The 18,404-nt window shown below is 45.3% G+C and overlaps 1 protein-coding gene across 1 annotated transcript in view; it reads left to right on the top strand.

Annotated features, from left to right (window-relative positions):
• SDK1 (sidekick cell adhesion molecule 1) overlaps positions 1-18,404 on the top strand; it is a 2,988,580-nt gene that overhangs the window by 2,842,574 nt on the left and 127,602 nt on the right. Inside the window, exons 36-38 of the mRNA XM_069647588.1 lie at positions 4,718-4,833; positions 10,033-10,219; positions 14,916-15,053. Coding sequence (XP_069503689.1) covers positions 4,718-4,833; positions 10,033-10,219; positions 14,916-15,053 — 441 coding nt within the window. The remainder of the gene's footprint in view (positions 1-4,717; positions 4,834-10,032; positions 10,220-14,915; positions 15,054-18,404) is intronic.

Below are 18,404 nucleotides of genomic sequence, written 5' to 3'. Positions count from 1 at the left end.
GGAGGTGTTGTTGTGCGCCTAGCATCCTTGGACCTATTCATTTGTATTTTTTGTTTTCCTGTATAGGGGGCTGGGCATGCTCATACTGAGACCCAGCCCCTCTTCTAATATTCTCCAGAAACAAGAAGTCAAAGAGCCCCTGTACCCCAATTGAGTGGCTGATGTTGCAGCCATTTTATACTTGCATCTAAAAACATAAGCTTTCCGAATGAATGTCTGGTTGATGGTTACAAACATCTTAATGTTAGGGTGTGTGTTGTGAGCAGTGATGTAAGCACTAACCCTTGTGTCCGTTATGCATTTAGAGATTCACATATACAACCCTTTTATCACAGACTTCTTTATCAATTATAGCGATCTGTGTTCAGTCTTATATTCCTGAAATGTTCTTGTGATTTAATGCAAAGCAGACAGGAACACTCATTGTTGTTATTTGCCCTCTTTCCCACTCTCATAGGGGTATTTAGAAAGTGTACCAAACTGTCCATCTTGGAATGACCTATCAGAAAATAATTCATATGGTTATTCTAGTATTGCCCCTTGAATAATACAAGTGAGGTGGTACAAACAGAACGTCTGCCACTCAGCGCCAGTGGTCAGTGGGCCTGCAGACCCCGGCAGGCTGGTCAGACGACAGTGTGCCAGTACAGGCAGTTTGAAACTGCATTCAGGCAAGGCCTTCCCTAAGAGCAGGTGACAGAAGAACAGTTTACTTGGGCAGCAACAGCTGTGTGGTTTTTAAAAAATATATTTTATTTATTGTTTTAGAAAAGAGTACAGACATGTCAAACAAACAGTAATGAACATATATATATACACGTGAACCTTAGAACACTAACAGTAAAATTGTGATAAATCCAGCAAAATCATACACAAACCAACCACAACCCCACTCACCCTCCAACAACCATCAAAACACTTTTGGAACTAGTAAATATCTAGAATTTCCCCCAAATGTTATCGCACACCTTCACCTTCTGCTGCCTCTTTCACATTCGATTTCTTCTGTAAAGTACTTGAATCACAATGTAATGAAACCAACATCATTTGTATAGCAACGATTGCTTGATATTGAGGAGGGGTTTTGTTGCACGACTCAGAGGTGTAGTTTGGGAGTGATGTGTGCCATTGGGGGGGAGGGGGTACTAGTATTTCGCTCTGGGCACCAACTTGACTGTAAACTGCCCTGGCTGCTTTGTGAGTGTGTGCTCGAGCCCACCATGCACCCTTATCTGTTATCTTTATTGAAAGAGTCCGTCTGAATGCACGATTGCCGTATGCTCTTGGAACAAGGTCCGCTCATATTGGTCTTTCGCCGTTAGCTGCACAACAGGCGGCCTGCGATCGACTCACCCCGATGGCCCAACGCGCAAAAAATCATTACCTTTATTTATGCGCATGGTTATTTATGCGGCTGTTGAAATTCTTTCAGTTAGTTTTGATTGAATTGTTTTTTTCTTTTTTGGGTGAGATTCCGTCGTTTAATGGAGCGGTAAATAAGAATTTCTGATAATGAGCTCGAGCATCTGTCACAGCAACCTGGCTCCAGTTATTAACATGTCCATTAACGGCAGGGTGGGCAGCCATAATATGTAAACCACACAGTTAGAAACACAACAAATAGTCGGTGTCAGCCTGAGTGGGTATTAATTACTCTTTTATTTTATAACAGTAGTGCGGGGGAGGGGGAGAAGGGTCATGCTTTGTGGAGAATCTCCGAAGGAACCAATAAGAAAGGCTCACCCTGCCAGGGAGCAATGCGGTGTCTGTGTGTGCGTGTCTCTCTCTCTCTCACACACACAACATCAGGGCTATAGTGCAGGCAGAGACAGAGCTATGCCTGGATGTTGTTTTGTCCTTCATGCCATCTTTCTAGAAAAAGCTGGAGAGATGTTCAGCCTGTGTCGCCATGAGACATGCGCACTGCAGAACCAAGCTCCTAGTGCTGAAAGACAAAGTGGCCATTTTATGGACCCCAATGAATAGCATAAGTTACCCCAATCCGTATACTGCATGAAGTTATAGGCTACCAATGAGTTTGGTGCCATAGGCCAAGTTCTTCGTATCAAGTCAATATTTTCAGGGAACTGGCACAGTACTTGATTGGGGATAATTAGCCTATATAATACCACTATAATACATGGCAGCCTGCAATACCCGTATTAAAGCCTGTGAATAATGTTATGATATATGATTGGTTATTTATAATGCGCTTACTACCCAGAGGTTTCTAAACGTGGACCCGGGGATCGAACCTGTGGTGCTCTGTGTTGTCTTGCTTCCAAGGCGAGCATGTTGCCCCTGAGCTATCCTCCAGAGACATTCTTATTACAGGCTAGTTTTGACATCCCTACTGATCTGTAATATGAATATTACATCACTACTCGGTAATCAGTTATTATTACGCCCCGCTGGCAAAGTCACAACACCTGCTGCTCTAGACGGCACAGAGCAGAATGCCAGCTGCCACTGCAGCACTTAATCAACGCCTCGAAGAGCCTTGCAAATTCCTTTCATGCAGAATGGCTTTTTGTGAGACTTCCCAGTCATTTGCTGATGAGGACCTGTGTATGACAGTGTGCTTATTGTGTGCACTTCTGGAGTTTACCACATGCGTGCGGGAATCTGCATGTTACTTATTTTAAAGCACAGCACGAAAAAAACTTTTTAGATGCATTTTATTAAACTGCTTAAAATATTTTTCTACCACACCAAGGCTGTTTTTAGAAAAAAAATCCAAACAGATTCTATGTATCAGCAACAGCAAGCGATTACAATATAGTAAGCAAGAGGTTGGTTATTAAATGGAGTGACAGTGTATGTTCAAAAACGATATCACAAGTCACCTCCGAGCTCTGTAACCTTATTTGGCTTCTCCTCTGTTTGGTCACATGACTCCTCAGTGACTTGCACTGCCCTTGTAACTTACAGTAGGGGTATGTTATTCCTTATCCAATATATAGCGGCTGTGCTCTTATTAAAGTAGCCTTGAAAGTAGGACAATAGACTGTCTTTTTGTTGGAACATTCCACTGGCTGGGGGTTTATATATTCGGGTGCTTTTCTTCAGAGATGAGGATAGGCCTGAAGGGGCTGTTGTCCTTCGTGTGATTCACTTCTATCCAGAACATCAGAATATATGAGACCAAGTACCCTCTGGTGTTATATAATAAGGCTATTGCAAGTCACCCAGGCGTTTTGCGACAAAAGAAGAGAAATGAGGCGTAAGGACGTGTAACTTTATACGGTCACCCAACTCCAAGGAGACTTGCAATATCCTTTAAACATACAATAGGGAGTATATTATTCCTTACAATACATGGCCTTGCGGGACGTGTTTTGTTGGGCGCTCCCTCTTGTTGCTACACATAGTCCGTGTAGAATCTGTTTGTATGGAGAAATAAATGCACAAATATGCAGCTTGCAATGCGCTGCGAAAACATGTTAAGCCGGTTAGAACCATGCATTTAAAAGTAGTTTTTTGGTTTAACACAAGTGATGACAGGCAGATAGATTCTTGCGCTTCTGTATTAAACTCCAGCGGTGCTCAAAATAAGCATACCATAAAGAGTTCCTTCATTACTGGCGAGAACAGGTCTCTCAGAAACAGACTAGGTACTGGTTTAATTAAGAGTTCCAGTGACAACCGGGATTTGGGCCGGTGCTGACTCGAGCAGCAGGCATTTGGGCGTCACAACATCCTGCAATAGGTTATTGCAGTTCCGGCAGTGATGCCATGTTCGTACCAAATGTGAGTAGTGATGTCACTGCTATACTCGCAAAAGGACATTGCTAGCAGGCGTGTATGCACATATTGCAGGCTGACATGTATTATACATGGATAACATGTAAGACATACAAGAGGTGCAGGTGCTGCAGCGGTGATAATGCAACCAACCAAGAGCTACTTGAGTGTGCCCTTCGGCAATGTATCTGCTTCATGAATAAACATGTGCGGGGATTTCGTCCACTTCAAGATAATTGTCATTTTATTGTAAACAAAAGAAAATAAGCATGGCACGTCTAATCTAAACCGCTTTTGTGCGTTTCTGCTCAGGGCCATCTTTAAGAGACGGTCTGGTAAAAGACATGCCCTCGTCTCCCATGAGCTCTCCTTTCTATGTTTGATTGGCCACCCTGACGCGCAATCGGGCTCTGCAACCCATGGCAACCGACGGCGGAAGCGGCAATTTGCAATCAGAGTGCTCTGACCTCTCCTGGCTGCGCTGGGCCAGCGGAAGTAGATTCTATTGACGTGTTTACAATATAGCGCAAAATTGGCCAGTTAGGGAACAATGCGGGTGAAGTAGAAAAGGCAATTGACCGTACCTGAGCGCCTAATGATGGCGAGTTCTTTTCAGAAGTGGATTTTGGGGTGGGAGCTTGGGTCTATTTAACCTTATACCAGACACAATTTACCAACGAGGGATGAGAAAGGCAGCACAACGGACTGCAGCACTGGAGCTGCTTTTCGGGCTACAGGGATGCCCCAGTTAACCAGTTGGGTCATCAGAACTGCTGGCTCAGTAAATGTTTTTGGGGATCCTGCTTTATTTAAGTCTTTCATTTTGGTTAAGAAACAAGATGGCAGCAGGTTTGGCTAAACACTCTCATGTGTCCGGGTTGCAACTTTGCCCACAACGGATGCTCTCTGTGAATACCTTTGTACTCGTCCAGAAGTTTGGGTGCTTATCATGTGGTTTCTGTGCTTCCTTTAGCCCCAGTGATGCCCCCCTTAAACATCCAGGTGAATCCGCTTTCGGCAAGTCAGCTGGAGGTAACGTGGGACCCGCCGCCGCTGGACAGCCAGAATGGCAATATCCAAGGCTACAAGGTACCTGTTTGTTAACCGTGAACTTCTTTCAGCGTGCTGTAATATTACTCCTGCACACCGCTTTGATGAAAGTGCTTTATAAATACAATAAATTCTTTTCATCTTCCAGGCCCAGGCTTTAGTCGAATATGAAAGAATTTTAGTTTCTTTGTACATATCTTTTTTATAAAATAACATACATTGTGATTTTAGTAAAATTTGTAGTGAATATTTGCAAACCTTGCTGCGCCATTGCACTGCAGTAATTGGACATTTAAAATGGATTCCTTCCTCCCACGGACTCCTCATCTTTGACATCTATCTCCCAGCTCAGCTGCTCTTTGGAAACTTTTTCGCCACCATTGGGCAAAGCACGCCTCTGTGTCAGCTCATCCCGACGCCCATAGCGCCCCACACCGGATCTGATGTTGAGGCACCCGTCCTGTGCTCTTAGTTCTTTTTCCCACACACTCTGCTCGCTTCAGTAAAACTGCTTGGTCTTTTTGAAATTTTACTGCTTCTTGTCTTTCAACATTTTGCTGAATCCATCGAAGCCCACAGGCTTTAAACCCTGGGTCGACTGTGGATGCCAAATGTCTGTTTCAGATCCACACAAGATCTATCTTTACTGCCTCGATGAAGGGCATGACACCCAGGATTGCACCCCAAGGCGCTTCGCAAATGGGAGATTAAACTGTTCACCTTTGTCCATAAGGAGAAAGGTGACAAACAGACTTGTTCAAGGTCGCCCGATGCTGAACATCGAACAGAACAATGGTCCCCAGTCCGCAAAGACAAGAAGAAGCACTGCAAGAGGTCTGTTCACCTGGTGGATCTTCCAAGCATCATTGTGCTTGCTATTCAAGGAAAAGGAGTAATCGTTGCAGGGACTCCTTTGAAGACCAGGCACCGCAGGTACTTTTTACTATCAAATCCTCTACTCCAGAGGAATGGGAGGCCTTCTGGCCTAATATGCTCGGCATCTTTGCCAACCATACGCCCTTGGGTTCAGCTGCTCTGAACACGGATAAGATCCTATCCCGGGGTTGCACCGCTCTGTCTTCGGACGTTAGGCCTCGATATTTGCCTCCACCGTGCCTCCTTAGGGTGCATTCATGTCCCAAATGTAGGACATTTATGATGAAGAAACAGGTGTCCCCGTTCTCTTTGGGTTGTAACCCCTACACCCCAGAGAATTAAGGGGCTTCCTCAGAGGAATTTTATGGAGAGGAAGGTGATTTGGTGAACCTTGCTACTGATCTTCAGGACGTAAGTGGTCTGGACACCTTCTTAGAACTGGACATGCTCCATGCGGCCACTCCAGGTAAGCCTCAGGTGGCTTTTTAGTGTCTGATTGCTAAGGTGGTTGATACCTTAGGGTTATCAGGCTTCTCCCGACCCAAGGTTCAATACAAGCTTACAGACATTCTGAAGGATGGATGAAGGCCCAAAAAAAGAGACCCTTCTGCCTATTCGATCGAGTGGCGAACATCTCCAATATGGTTCATGTCTTCCAATCACAAGAGAAAGTACCTGCCTCTACTTTTATGCACTTGCTGGGTTTTATGGCCTTCTGCATACTTGTATTGCCTAAGGCCCGCTGCGCATGAGGTCGCTTCAGTGGCTTCTCATTTGTCAGTGGTCACACTTCTAGGGGCTCAGATCTCCCTTTAGGTCTCATTGAAAGTGGCGAGTGACCTCGAATGCTGGTCCCAGAGGAACAACCTGCTGAAAGGCGCGTCGTTTTGACAACCATGTCCCCAACTGACTCTAGTCACCGCCGCATCCATGAAAGGCTGGGGGGCTCACCTACGAGACCTGACGGTGAACAACCTGTGGGCTACATTGGAATGCCAGAAACACATCAATTTGCAGACATTGAAAGCAATCAGGCTGACCATAGTTGCTTTCCTCCATCTGTATGGGGCAAGAGAGTGCGGGTCCACACTGACAAAACAGTGTTCATGCACTACCTCAACAAACAGGGTTGTGTGCGCCTTACCTTTAAGCAGAGAAGCAATGCAACTCTGTTTCGGAGCTCTGGGGAACAACGTATCTCTGATGGCAGCTCATTCAGCCAGCAGAGAGAACATCATTGCAGATGCTTTAAGCAGACCGTCTTCGATCCCACATGAGTGTAAACTGTCAGGAAGTTTTGGAGGAGGTCTCTCCTGGCTCTCCCATTGTGGGGCCCTCAAGTGGACCTCTCCTCTTCCAGTGTGAACAGGAAGTGTAAGTGGTTCTGTTCCAGGGAGGGACTTTCCTCGACAGGGAGCTCTGGGGGATGCTTTAACAGTCGAGTGGGTCTTGGACCTGCTCTTTATTCACACCGATCCCTGTCATACCACTGGTTCTTAGAAGTCTATGCCTGTTCTGGTCCACAATGATCTTGATCACTCCTGACTGGGCCCGGAGTACTTGATACCTAAGTTTGCTAGGCATGGCCATTTGCCCTCCCTAGCACCTTCTGCAGAGAGTGGACCTCCTCTCCCAATCAAAGGGATAAATCCTACATCTGAACCTCAGCAGCCTGGACCATGCTTAGCTGCTGAAAGTTTGAGGTATAAGGAGTGGGATTTGACTGAGGACGTCTTGGACATACTGTTCCCTGCTAGGAGGCTTGCTATCAAATACTTGTATGCCTTCAGGTGGAATTGGTTTTCGGCTTGATGAAGGGAGAGGGATCCCAAGCCTTCCTGTTCCACATCCTCTGTTCTTGATTTTCTGCTTTCTTTGGTCCGGACAGGCCTGCAGATTGGCACTGTGAAGGGGTACCTTGCTGCCATTTCAGGTTTCAAGTGAACCCGGAGAAAGGTTATTTTTTCATGATTCCTAAAGTCGTGTAATTCCTAAATGGTCTATGCAAGTTTTCCCCCTGCTAGTTTGCCCCGTGCTAATTTGCTGTTACAGTGTGGGATTTAAATGTAATGTTAACAGTTCGTATAGAAGCTCTGTTTGAGCCCCTTCATTCTTGTTCATTAAGATTGTGCACCCTTAAGGTGATTTTCCCGGTTCCCATTGCTTCTGCTAGATGGGTGAATGAGCTCCAGCTGTTATCAGTTAAGCCTCTCTACTTGGTTTTCTCCAAAGAGAAGGTGACGTTGAGAGTGAGGCCATCTTTCCTCCCGAAGGTGGTCTCTACTTTCCATCCCTCTTGCTCAAAAGATCCATCTTCCTGTCTTTTTTCTTCTGCCTTGCCCTTCCAAGGCAGAGGAACAATTCCATTGGCTGTAACTGGTGTGGACCCTCAGCTACTACGTCTATCCGACGAGAGAGGCCAGAAAGAAGGGCAGCTTTCTGTTGGTTATGCTGGTGCCTGTGCTGGGAGGGCTGTGACCAAACAGACCCGGTCCAGGTGGACCATGCCTGGTGTCTGGGAATGCTATGATATGGCTGGTATAGATGTGCCTGAAGGTCTCAGGGCACATCCCATCAAAAGACTGGCTGGCACCTCAGCTCTGCAACATGGAGCCCATGTTCTGGAGATTTGCAAGGCAGCTACTTGGAATTCTTTGCACACGTTTGCTAAACATTACTGCCTGGATTCTCAGCCTGGTCAGGCCGCTCAGGTTTTCTGGTTTAATGTGGTGTCCTTGTTCTCCTCCCTCCAAATCTATGTACTGCTTTGGGAGAATATGAAAGATGAGGACTCCATGGGAGCAAGGAACCTATTAGAAGAACAAATTACTTTTCTCTTTGTGAGGTTCTTTCTGATGGATGTACCTTGCACAGATTCTTAATCGCCCTCCCAACCTACCCTGCTTGGTGGATAGCTAGTAAACCTTGGTTCTGCAGTTCCTTAACATCTGAGTGCTAAGGAAAAAGGATGAAACTGAGGTCAAAGGGTGCAGTGCTTCAATATATACTTGCCCAATGTCATATCCAGCACGGGGGGCGTCGTGCGGAGCTTACTCAGAGCTGCGTTGCACACCCTGATGTTGGAAACGTTTCAGAAGGCCAGCTATGCTGGGAGGATATCATCAAAGATGAGGAATCTGTGGGAGGAAAATCCATCAGAAAGAACATTACCAAGAGGTAAGTCATTTATTCCCCTCGGAGCAAAAACAGGTGCCATCCCATTCATACTGTGCTTCAAGCTTGGAGACATATGCGCATGTCCATTAACTATTTACATGGATGATGACTGACCCTTGTAGATGTCTGCCAGTTTCCTAGGTGGGTGTGAGCTTCTTTTCATAGGATAAGAAATGGGAACCTTTTTTGTAAGTGACAGTGAAATGACGAGGAACTCTTATTAATAAGTGTGCCCCCATCTGGGATGCAGCAATTGCACCCCAGATGGTGGAAGAAGCTCCCTACTACTTGACCTCTGTATCTTTGCGTAGTCAGAGCAGGCACCCATTGCATGTCCGTAGGCTGGATATAGGCAGGAGCTATGCCTGACTTAACTTTCGAGGTATGCTAGCACATTTTTCTTTTTGTTCTCATTGTCCAAATATTACTAAAGCTTCCTGTTTGTTATTTTACAAGCATCTGCAATGATACTTGGATATAGTAACTTGAAATACATTATTTCCTTGCGTTTTTGCATCTATCTCTTTATTATTTTTGAAGTGAACAATACAGGCAAATGCAGAGGAACTCTAATCGCTTTTGTGATGTTGTGTGTTGCTATCCTAAAAGTAACGAGAGAAAATGGCTCTTGATGACTGCACTAGGCCCTGGCTTAATTTAACTTTTGCAACCTGAAATATGTACTTTGCTTGGTAAAAACCCTGATTTCATACTTTTAATTGCTCAGTTGGCATTTTAAGACACCCATCCCACGTTTGATTTATAGCTCCCACATTTTGAGACCAATTTTATGTCATTGCATGTTGACACTGTCCATTGAATGCATCTGAGGTCAAATGTATCCTCTTGTACGTGTATTGACCTGAAGGGTATGCAGTGATTTTAACCATTTCAAAACAACTAATGGAATTTTCAACAGACCTAAAACAACGGGGAAAAAACTAATTTTATAAAACTATATATATGCAGTTGGTAATGGGAATAGTTGTTTTTGGGGTGGAGGAAAATTAAGAATTTTAAAAAGCATAGGTTTGGGGGAATCCCCCAAAAACAAAGAAAAAAATGTGTGGTTTTTTTATAGATGTTTTTGCTTCGTTAAAAATCAATTTGTTGTTTGTCCTTCATTAAAATCTCATGTAACCGCACGGAAGGGCTTCATTTCAATGTGTGTTCTTTTTCCAACAGATTTATCACTGGGAAACTGACAATCAGAACGAGACAGAGAAAATGAAAGCCCTTTTCCTGCCGGAAACTACCGTCCGCCTGAAAAACTTGACCAGCTACACCAAATACTCAATCAGTGTGTCTGCATTTAATGCGGCGGGTGATGGACCCCGAAGTGACTTTAGACAGGGCAGGACGTACCAGGCTGGTATGAACTTCATTCATCTCTAATTTTCCACCTTGTGACGGCCGAATCGACTTTCCACAGCACTGTTTTTTGCCCAATCTGTTATCAAATTCTTTCTAGTACTAGTAGGTTTTTAGTCCCTTCTTTCTGGAAGGCTTTAGCTTCCAGTTGCACGCATAGAATGGTACGTCGTTAATGTTGGATGCACAGTGACTATCGAGGGCAGGCCTGGCGTTGATATCGTGTGTTTGAGAACTCAGGGGTGTAAATCTGCCCCATTGATTCCCCTCTGCCTTCCAATACACAAAAACACGGCATCAGGAGACAAGACCAGGGACCCAAGGCAAGATGCAACACCTTCAATGAAGTCCGTTTTTGTGATACCAGTCCATTGTGGATGATCACTGTTTTAAGCCCGCCTCCATTTTTGTGTTGACATAATTCAGAATGTTATAAAAGGTGCATGGATTTTGCATCTATGAGGTTACCTGCAGATGCGAGTTATAATTGTCTACTCGATTTACACCGGTGAGAAACTCCCAAAGAGGACTCGGGCCCGTAACAGGGGTGTAGGCTGCGATCCTACTAGGACATTAACCAAAGCAATCCTCCCGCCACTACTATCTTGTAGGACAAAAACAATCCCACACTTCTTAGCAGTGGATGTTAATATTTTCAGTGAACGTTTAGGCATATGTTCAACATGTTGGGTGCTCCAAGGAGAGCGATTCAGCCCTATTCTATTCCTTCCTCGGCTGTTGCATGGGTTGGGGCAGGAGCTTGACTTTTGGTTTTTTTCACACCTTCATTTTAACCATTTCAGTTACTGATTTCCACGCCTTTTCAGTCTGTGCAGCCTGGTGCTTCCCCGTTAGGGTCAGTTACTGGACAGCTGTCTTTGCTGCAAGGCATTGAAGGTCTTCAGCTGAATACATCCACCCTTTGAGAGCGGCACCTGGCAGGCATATCAGTAGAAAAGCATCACTCCTTCTAATGCACCACAAAGTTACACTTTAGCTGTGTTGTCAAAAATTAGGTTGCATGGATGATATTTCAAACCTCAGACAGCGCTCGCTATCTTTCCCTACTCGTAGCTTTTTAACATCTGTACAATTGTAATGGAAAATTATAAACAACATGATCAGTTTCACAAGTTTCTTGACTCACAGTTAAGTACTTCGTATCCTCTGATTACTCAAGGAATACCAAGCAGGCAGATGTGGCCATAGTAACAAAATCACACTTTTATTGAAGACCTGCTGATTCAACCAACCTGTCTCGCCATACCCGATGAACCTACTCCTTCGCCTGCATCACATCTTTCTTCCAGAAAGTTCCCTCCACTCCACCGCATCGGCCCCCGAAATCCCCCACACGCCGCCCATCATTGCATTCAGTTCCCTTCACATTCCCTAGACAAAATGTCTTGTAATTGACTCTAGAAAGAATGCACAGGTAGCTCCAATGGCACCTGTCTGCATTCCACCCAAATCCTGCGAGTGGTCAACTAGCGAGACGTGCTGCACTGCCTGCACTTCGCGTCCTGCCTAACTGTAATGATGCACAGCACGTGCTGCTTACCGGAGCAACCACCTCCATCCTGGCCCTCGGGAAATTTCCGAGCAGACCCTTCTGTGCCCAGAGGACAATTGCATGGCCAAAACAAGAACATTGCTTAGTTCACTTAACAATTTCTTGACCTATGCAGGGAGCGAGCGCTTCATCGCTTACACTATGAGAAAATGCATGGTTCATATGAGGGTATCTCAATTACTTATTACAGGTATTTCATGGCTATTGTGGTACCGTTTAGTGACAAAATCATTGTTTATACGAGACAGTTTAATTGCTCGTATGATGTTAAGTTGTATTATTCCCCCAAAGAGCACATTTCTTGACACAATGACAGCAAATTCATAGCTCCTTCGGTGTTGGCCTCATGAACTCTGTGGTTCACTGCCTGGCATATATCACACACGTTTTTTGTATTTTGAACGATTTTTATGCCTCCCATTGGGCAAGTATGTCACAAATTGGGACTGTCACTTACATCAGACATTCCAAAACTCATGCAGTGTGATTTCATAGTGGATGACAGCAATAAAGGCAGCATCCAAATTGGAACATTTTTGAGAGCCATTGTCACTAGAATAAAACTCTTTGGCAACTGATTTATATTGTCCATGAGTCATTGTGAAGCACACTGCGGACACCACCAAGGGTCCAATTCACGGAATCGTTTGCACGGTTCAGAGTTGCGCTGCCGACACAAACCCTGATTCATGGAACTGTGCAAGGTGTATTGTTGAAGTGCAAAGTCATGCTGGAAAAAATGACTTTGCACTGACTTTGCCTTGCAAAAATACCCTTTGCACAGTTCCATGAATCAGGGTTTGTGTCAGCAGTGCCGAGTCACTTTTCAGCAGTGCAAAGTCACTCTGAACCGTGCAAAAAATTCCATGAATACGACCCTTACTGTTTTTCATGGGTCATTTGTTAATATTAAGCAGCTGAGAACACATTGAAGAAGGCGAAGAGACCATGATTTATTTGTTAGGAGAAGCATTGCATTTCAGATGCTGTGACTTCCAGAAAAAGCAGCATGCAATCCATTGAGATGCTTACTCGTTAAAGGCATGGTCTAGTAAAAATGTTTATTTAAAAAATAGATAGGCAACATAAAAAAAAATACTAGCATTCTCTTTTTTAAAACTTCCTATGTAAAATTTTGAGCTATTCAAGCTCAAAATTCGCAAAAGCAAGCACATGGGCGCATCCATTTTGTGAAATGGATGCCCTCCTGTGCTGGCTTTTGCTTTTGCGGCACTAATAAAGGAAAAGCCAGCCAGCTGTAGTAAACAAAAGCTACCGCTGGGTGGCTTTCCCTTCATTAGTGGTGTACGCGGAGGACGGGGACCGGAGACCAGGGCAGGAAAGCTGCAGCTGAATCTCGGTAAGTGCTATTTATTTTTTTTTAAAAATAAGCACTAGCTGCATTTTTTTTTCTAAGTTTTCCGGGCTGGAGGAGCCCGGAAAACTTAGAAATAAAACCGCAGCTTTAAAAACATTGTATTTATGTTTGCGGTCGCTTTTGAAGCGACCGCAAACATAAATACAACGTTATTGTGTTGGGAAACGCTGTGGTTTTTCTTTCCAAGTTTCTCAGGCTCCTCCGGCTCGGAGGAGCCTGAGAAACTCAGAAAGAAAAACCGCAGCGTTTTCCAACACAACCGTGTTGTGTTTCTGCCTGCTGTGGCTATCACTTTGGGTCTCCGGTGCTCCCAGGGGAGCACCGGAGACCCAAAGTGAAAGCCAAGGCAGGCAGAAACACAACACGGTTGTGTTTACATGCCGCGTAGTATTTCTGCCTACAGCTGATTTCTCATTTGGGGCTCTCGGGCTCCCCACGGGGGGCCCGAGAGCCCCAAATGGGAAATGCTAAATGCTGCGCTGTCTGCCTAAATCTGCTTTCCCATTTGGGGCTCTCAGGCTTCCCGTGGGGAGCCCGAGAGCCCCAAATGGAAAAGCAGATTCAGGCAGAAACAACGCGGTTGTTTTCCGCAATGCCACGTTGTTTCTGCCTGAATCTGCTTTCCCATTTGGGGCTCTCAGGCTTCCCGTGGGGAGCCCGAGAGCCCCAAATGGGAAAGCAGATTCAGGCAGAAACAACGCGGTTGTGTTGGAAAATGCTGCGGTTTTTCTTTCTGAGTTTCTCAGGCTCCTCCGAGCCAGAAACTTGGAAAGAAAAACCGCAGCGTTTTCCAACACAATAACGTTGTATTTATGTTTGCGGTCGCTTCAAAAGCGACCGCAAACATAAATACAACGTTTTTAAAGCTGTGGTTTTATTTCTAAGTTTTCCGGGCTCCTCCAGCCCGGAAAACTTAGAAAAAAAAACGCAGCTAGTGCTTATTTAAAAAAATAAATAAATAGCACTTACTGAGATTCAGCTGCAGCTTTCCTGCTCTGGTCTCCGGTCCTCGTCCTCCGCGTACAGCACTAATGAAGGGAAAGCCACCCAGCGGTAGCTTTTGTTTACTACAGCTGGCTGGCTTTTCCTTCATTAGTGCCGCAAAAGCCAGCACAGGAGGGCATCCATTTCACAAAATGGATGCGCCCATGTGCTTGCTTTTGCGAATTTTGAGCTTGAATAGCTCAAAATTTTACATAGGAAGTTTTAAAAAAGAGAATGCTAGTATTTTTTTTTATGTTGCCTATCTATTTTTTAAATAACATTTTTTACTAGACCATGCCTTTAAGAGGTGACCGCGTCTAGAGTGCGAGCATTTCACACTCTAGAGCAGATTTTCTTACATTTTGTACACTGTTCAGTGTTAAAAGGAACGCTGCCTTCTTTCACGGTGGGTCCTTGGGCGCCTAAATCCAGTTGGGAAAAATATAACCTATGAAGGCACGCCACGGCATATACATTCTGTTTTTATGTACTCATTTGGGATGTATCAACCCCCAAACTCTTTCGCAGCAATCCACCCTCTGGCTTGACTTAGATGCGCAAAATGTCTGGTTAGGTGCTGAGGTGGCAAGCATTGAGGTGCCAGGTTGTCTTTACAATGAGTTTGGGCCTGACGGGTCATATTTGGGTTAGTTCTGGCACCTGCTGCCCCTCTGCGTGCCTGATGTGCTCCCCCCCCAGACCACAGTTATCGCAGAATTGACTGGCGACACTGCCCTTTTAACGACGCTATTGTCTTTTCAGTTCCAAGCACTCCCAGCTTCCTGGCATTTTCCGAAGTCACCACCAGCACATTGAATGTCTCCTGGGGAGAGCCCACAGCGGCAAACGGAATCCTGCAGGGCTACCGAGTGGTGTACGAGCCATTGGCGCCAGTCCAAGGTAAAAGGCCGCAGAGCCGCTATCTGCAGAAAATTGCACCTACCTTCCCAGATTCATACATCCATGACTTCTTGAACTCATAATTCATATATTAATGACTTGGTGAGGTGGTGCTGCTAGCATACTGGTAATGCACCCGGGGCTACGTTAAGGCCCTTGCTTCGCTCGGGCTTGTAACTATCACCCGGGGGCTTTACCAGACCAGTAATACCCCCCTCCTCGGGTTCTATTGCTTCAATGGCACCTAATAGTGGCATCATCATGCTGATAGCACTGCGTTACTAATCTGTTCACTTCTTCTATTGCATAATGAAGTGGGTAGCATAATGCAAGTGGTGGTCTAAACATGGCAGTAGCTCCACATTATTTTTTGCTTCTACTGCATAGTGGCGCCAGATGGTACTATTATCATGCTAGCAGCAGCACATCACTAATATTTCTATTTCTACTGGGTAATGGTGCCATATGGTGGTGTTATCATGCTGGCAGCACCACTGTACTCATATTTTTACGTCTACTGTATAATTGTGCTAGATGGTGGTATTAGCATGCTGGCAGCACTACATTACTAATATTTCTACTACTACTGTGTAATGGTGCTAGATGATGGTGTTGCCATGCTGGCAGCACTTCATGTTCTAATAATTGTACTTCTACTGTGTAATGGTGCCAGATGGTGGTATGATCATGCTGGCAGTACCACATTACTAATGTGTTTACTCTTCCACCACATAAGTTAGATAAAGTTAGTTGTCCATCTGCATAACTAGGTGTTTTGTCAGCTGGACCACCAATGTCTCTTCCCATATATATATATATATATATATATAGTGAAAATGTGTGGGTATGTGGCTTCCCATATGTTCCCTGTACAATTCCACACCGTTTCACCAATCTCCACCACATTTTGAACAGTCACCTGTTAGGACCCCCGTAGATGACTAGCTACATGACATTTGGACACCCAAATCATTTTTATGGTTATTCAAGGTTTTGATAATGTGTTTTTTCTCACTAAGACAAGTGTAACATTCTTATAATGAGTTCAGTATATCATATAAATTATCATTTGAAATAAACAATCTACATTTAAAAAGAGGCAGTTTAGAATGTGTGTTCAATTAGTAGCCCATGTCCTTGTTTAAAATAGTTGCTTTAGTGAAAAATCTCAGCCCTTTCCCTCAAGATAATCTTTTTCTCTGGCCGTGCAACCCTCAGCAGGGACTGGGATGGCACTAGCAAACGTGCAATCGACTAGACGACACTCACACACGTAGACAATGACAGAGACACCGGCCCTCATTAGGACCCTGGCGCTAAGGGGTCTGCGCCAGCGTTAGCTGCGCCGACCCCTTACCGCCAACTACGAGTTCCCATAGCGCCATGGTCATTTTTCCGCCCGCTTTTTGCGGGCGTAAAAATCCATGGCGCTATGGGACCTCGGTGTTAATTACGCCACCGTAGTGTACGGTGGCGTAATTAACACCTTCCCCACTCCCATTGAGCCCTATGGGGCCGAAATGGGAATGGGGAAGGGTAAATGGGTCAATGGGGACTTGCCGCCCCGCCGACCTCGGAATGGGGCGGTAAGTCCGCCATCCGCCATGGCGTAAAGGGACTTTGCGCCATGGCGGAAAAGTCCGCCGATGGCGGAAAAAATCCGCCAGGGTCGTAATGAGGGCCACCGTGTGAAACAGGGAGAGAGCGAGTGCTACGCTGCCAGAGAGAGAGGGCGCTAGATGGCGGTATGGTACGCCGGGTACATCTAGCAATATACAAGGTTGCCAATACTTGATTAGCGTGGAAAAGCAATATGTCAACATCCTGTCAGCTGATGGAACAATGTCTAGCGCTGGCTGTTCATTACTACACTCCTGGGCAAAGCTGAAATGGACATTGATCACGAAGAGTTCACTTTTGTAATATTTCCTAAATTGGCATTGCGCAGTTTGGACATCACACACAGTCTTGAATCTATTAAAACATGTGTGCTCACTACAATTACTTTGCTCCCCCGATACAACAGGCAGCGTTGAAGAAATAGCTAATGCGTTACATGAGTGCAGGATTTTGTGGTCTAATGCCAGGTTCAAGTATTAATCAAATAATCATACAGGTGATTAGGTGTACAAATATATTCTGGGATGGATTCCAGTAGGTGGCACGCCTGTGCATTGCTTTCGTACTTGTTGCATGGTCAACAGCTATGGTGTTAAGATGTGAAGCTCCACAGAGAGACCAACACCAAACTCTGCATAGCCTGTAAGAAGATACCCCGGCAGAACATGGCAGGGCAGGTGAAGTGGCCAGTACCCAGAATTCCAAGGGAAATAAAAGTACCTCAACACTTTGAGACGGGAGCAAGACATTAAAGGAGGATGTTGGTGTTATGCAAAGAAATAATGATATGCAGAAATTAAACTTAACTCCTACTCTTCAAGGGCATCACCCACACAGAAGGGGTCATACAGCCTTCACATTCGCGGATCACGGGAGGGACAAAGAGCCTAGCCCAAGGTGCGGTAAGAGGCACCCCCCTACCAGTGAAAACACTGATGAGGTTGGGGGGGATATCAGAGATCCTACAAGCAAGAGAGCACCTAAGGAGAGACGGGTATCCCGTCAGGTGCCCAGTGAGTCACTGTCTCCAACGACAAACCATGTCGTTTGTGCAGCACTGGCACAAGTAAAGACGCCATCATCCACATCATCAGCCTCGCTCACACCCACACGAAAGGAAGAGAAAGCCATTGATGCGATAGGCAAACGGTCTACTTGAATAGCTTCTTGCATTTACGACAAGCAAGCGCAGATCCAATACTGGCGGTATGTAATGATAGATTTTGGAATGAAATGTAGGAGTTTGCAGAGGATCTGTCTGGGAACGGGAAAGACCAATTCCTAGCAGGTCTGAAGGATGGACAAATGGTAGCCTATGAATGGAGGCAGCTGCGGGACACGTTGACACGGCTGCGTGGGAGATGTGCCTGGGGGTGGGACTCAGGAGGGGTGCCTGGCACAAGAGCACACAATTGTTGCAAGAAATGCAGAGAAAGGTATGAGTGCTACCATTTGATGGGATCAACCTTTTTCATCCATCAACGGATGATGAGTTGACAAAGGAAAAAAGTGAATTCAATAACTGCGAAGAGTTTTTCTGCCATCCCTAGACCGGTGTCAAGAACAAGCACATACTCTTCTCAGCAGAGGATGCAGCAGTCGAGCAGCGGCTTCCAAGATTTCCTTGCAAGAAACCAGAGCAGAGACTGCAGGACACGAGCTAGTGGTGTACCGCCTAAGAAGAGAGGTAGGACAGGAAAACCCTTCCTAGGTACAGGCTCTGCACAATAT

This window comes from Ambystoma mexicanum, chromosome 2q, assembly GCF_040938575.1.
Source record: "Ambystoma mexicanum isolate Mex_15411 chromosome 2q, UKY_AmexF1_1, whole genome shotgun sequence".
Lineage (NCBI taxonomy): Eukaryota > Metazoa > Chordata > Amphibia > Caudata > Ambystomatidae > Ambystoma > Ambystoma mexicanum.
The sequence above is the reverse complement of the archived record's forward strand: the minus strand, read 5'-3'. Positions and strand labels throughout refer to the sequence as shown.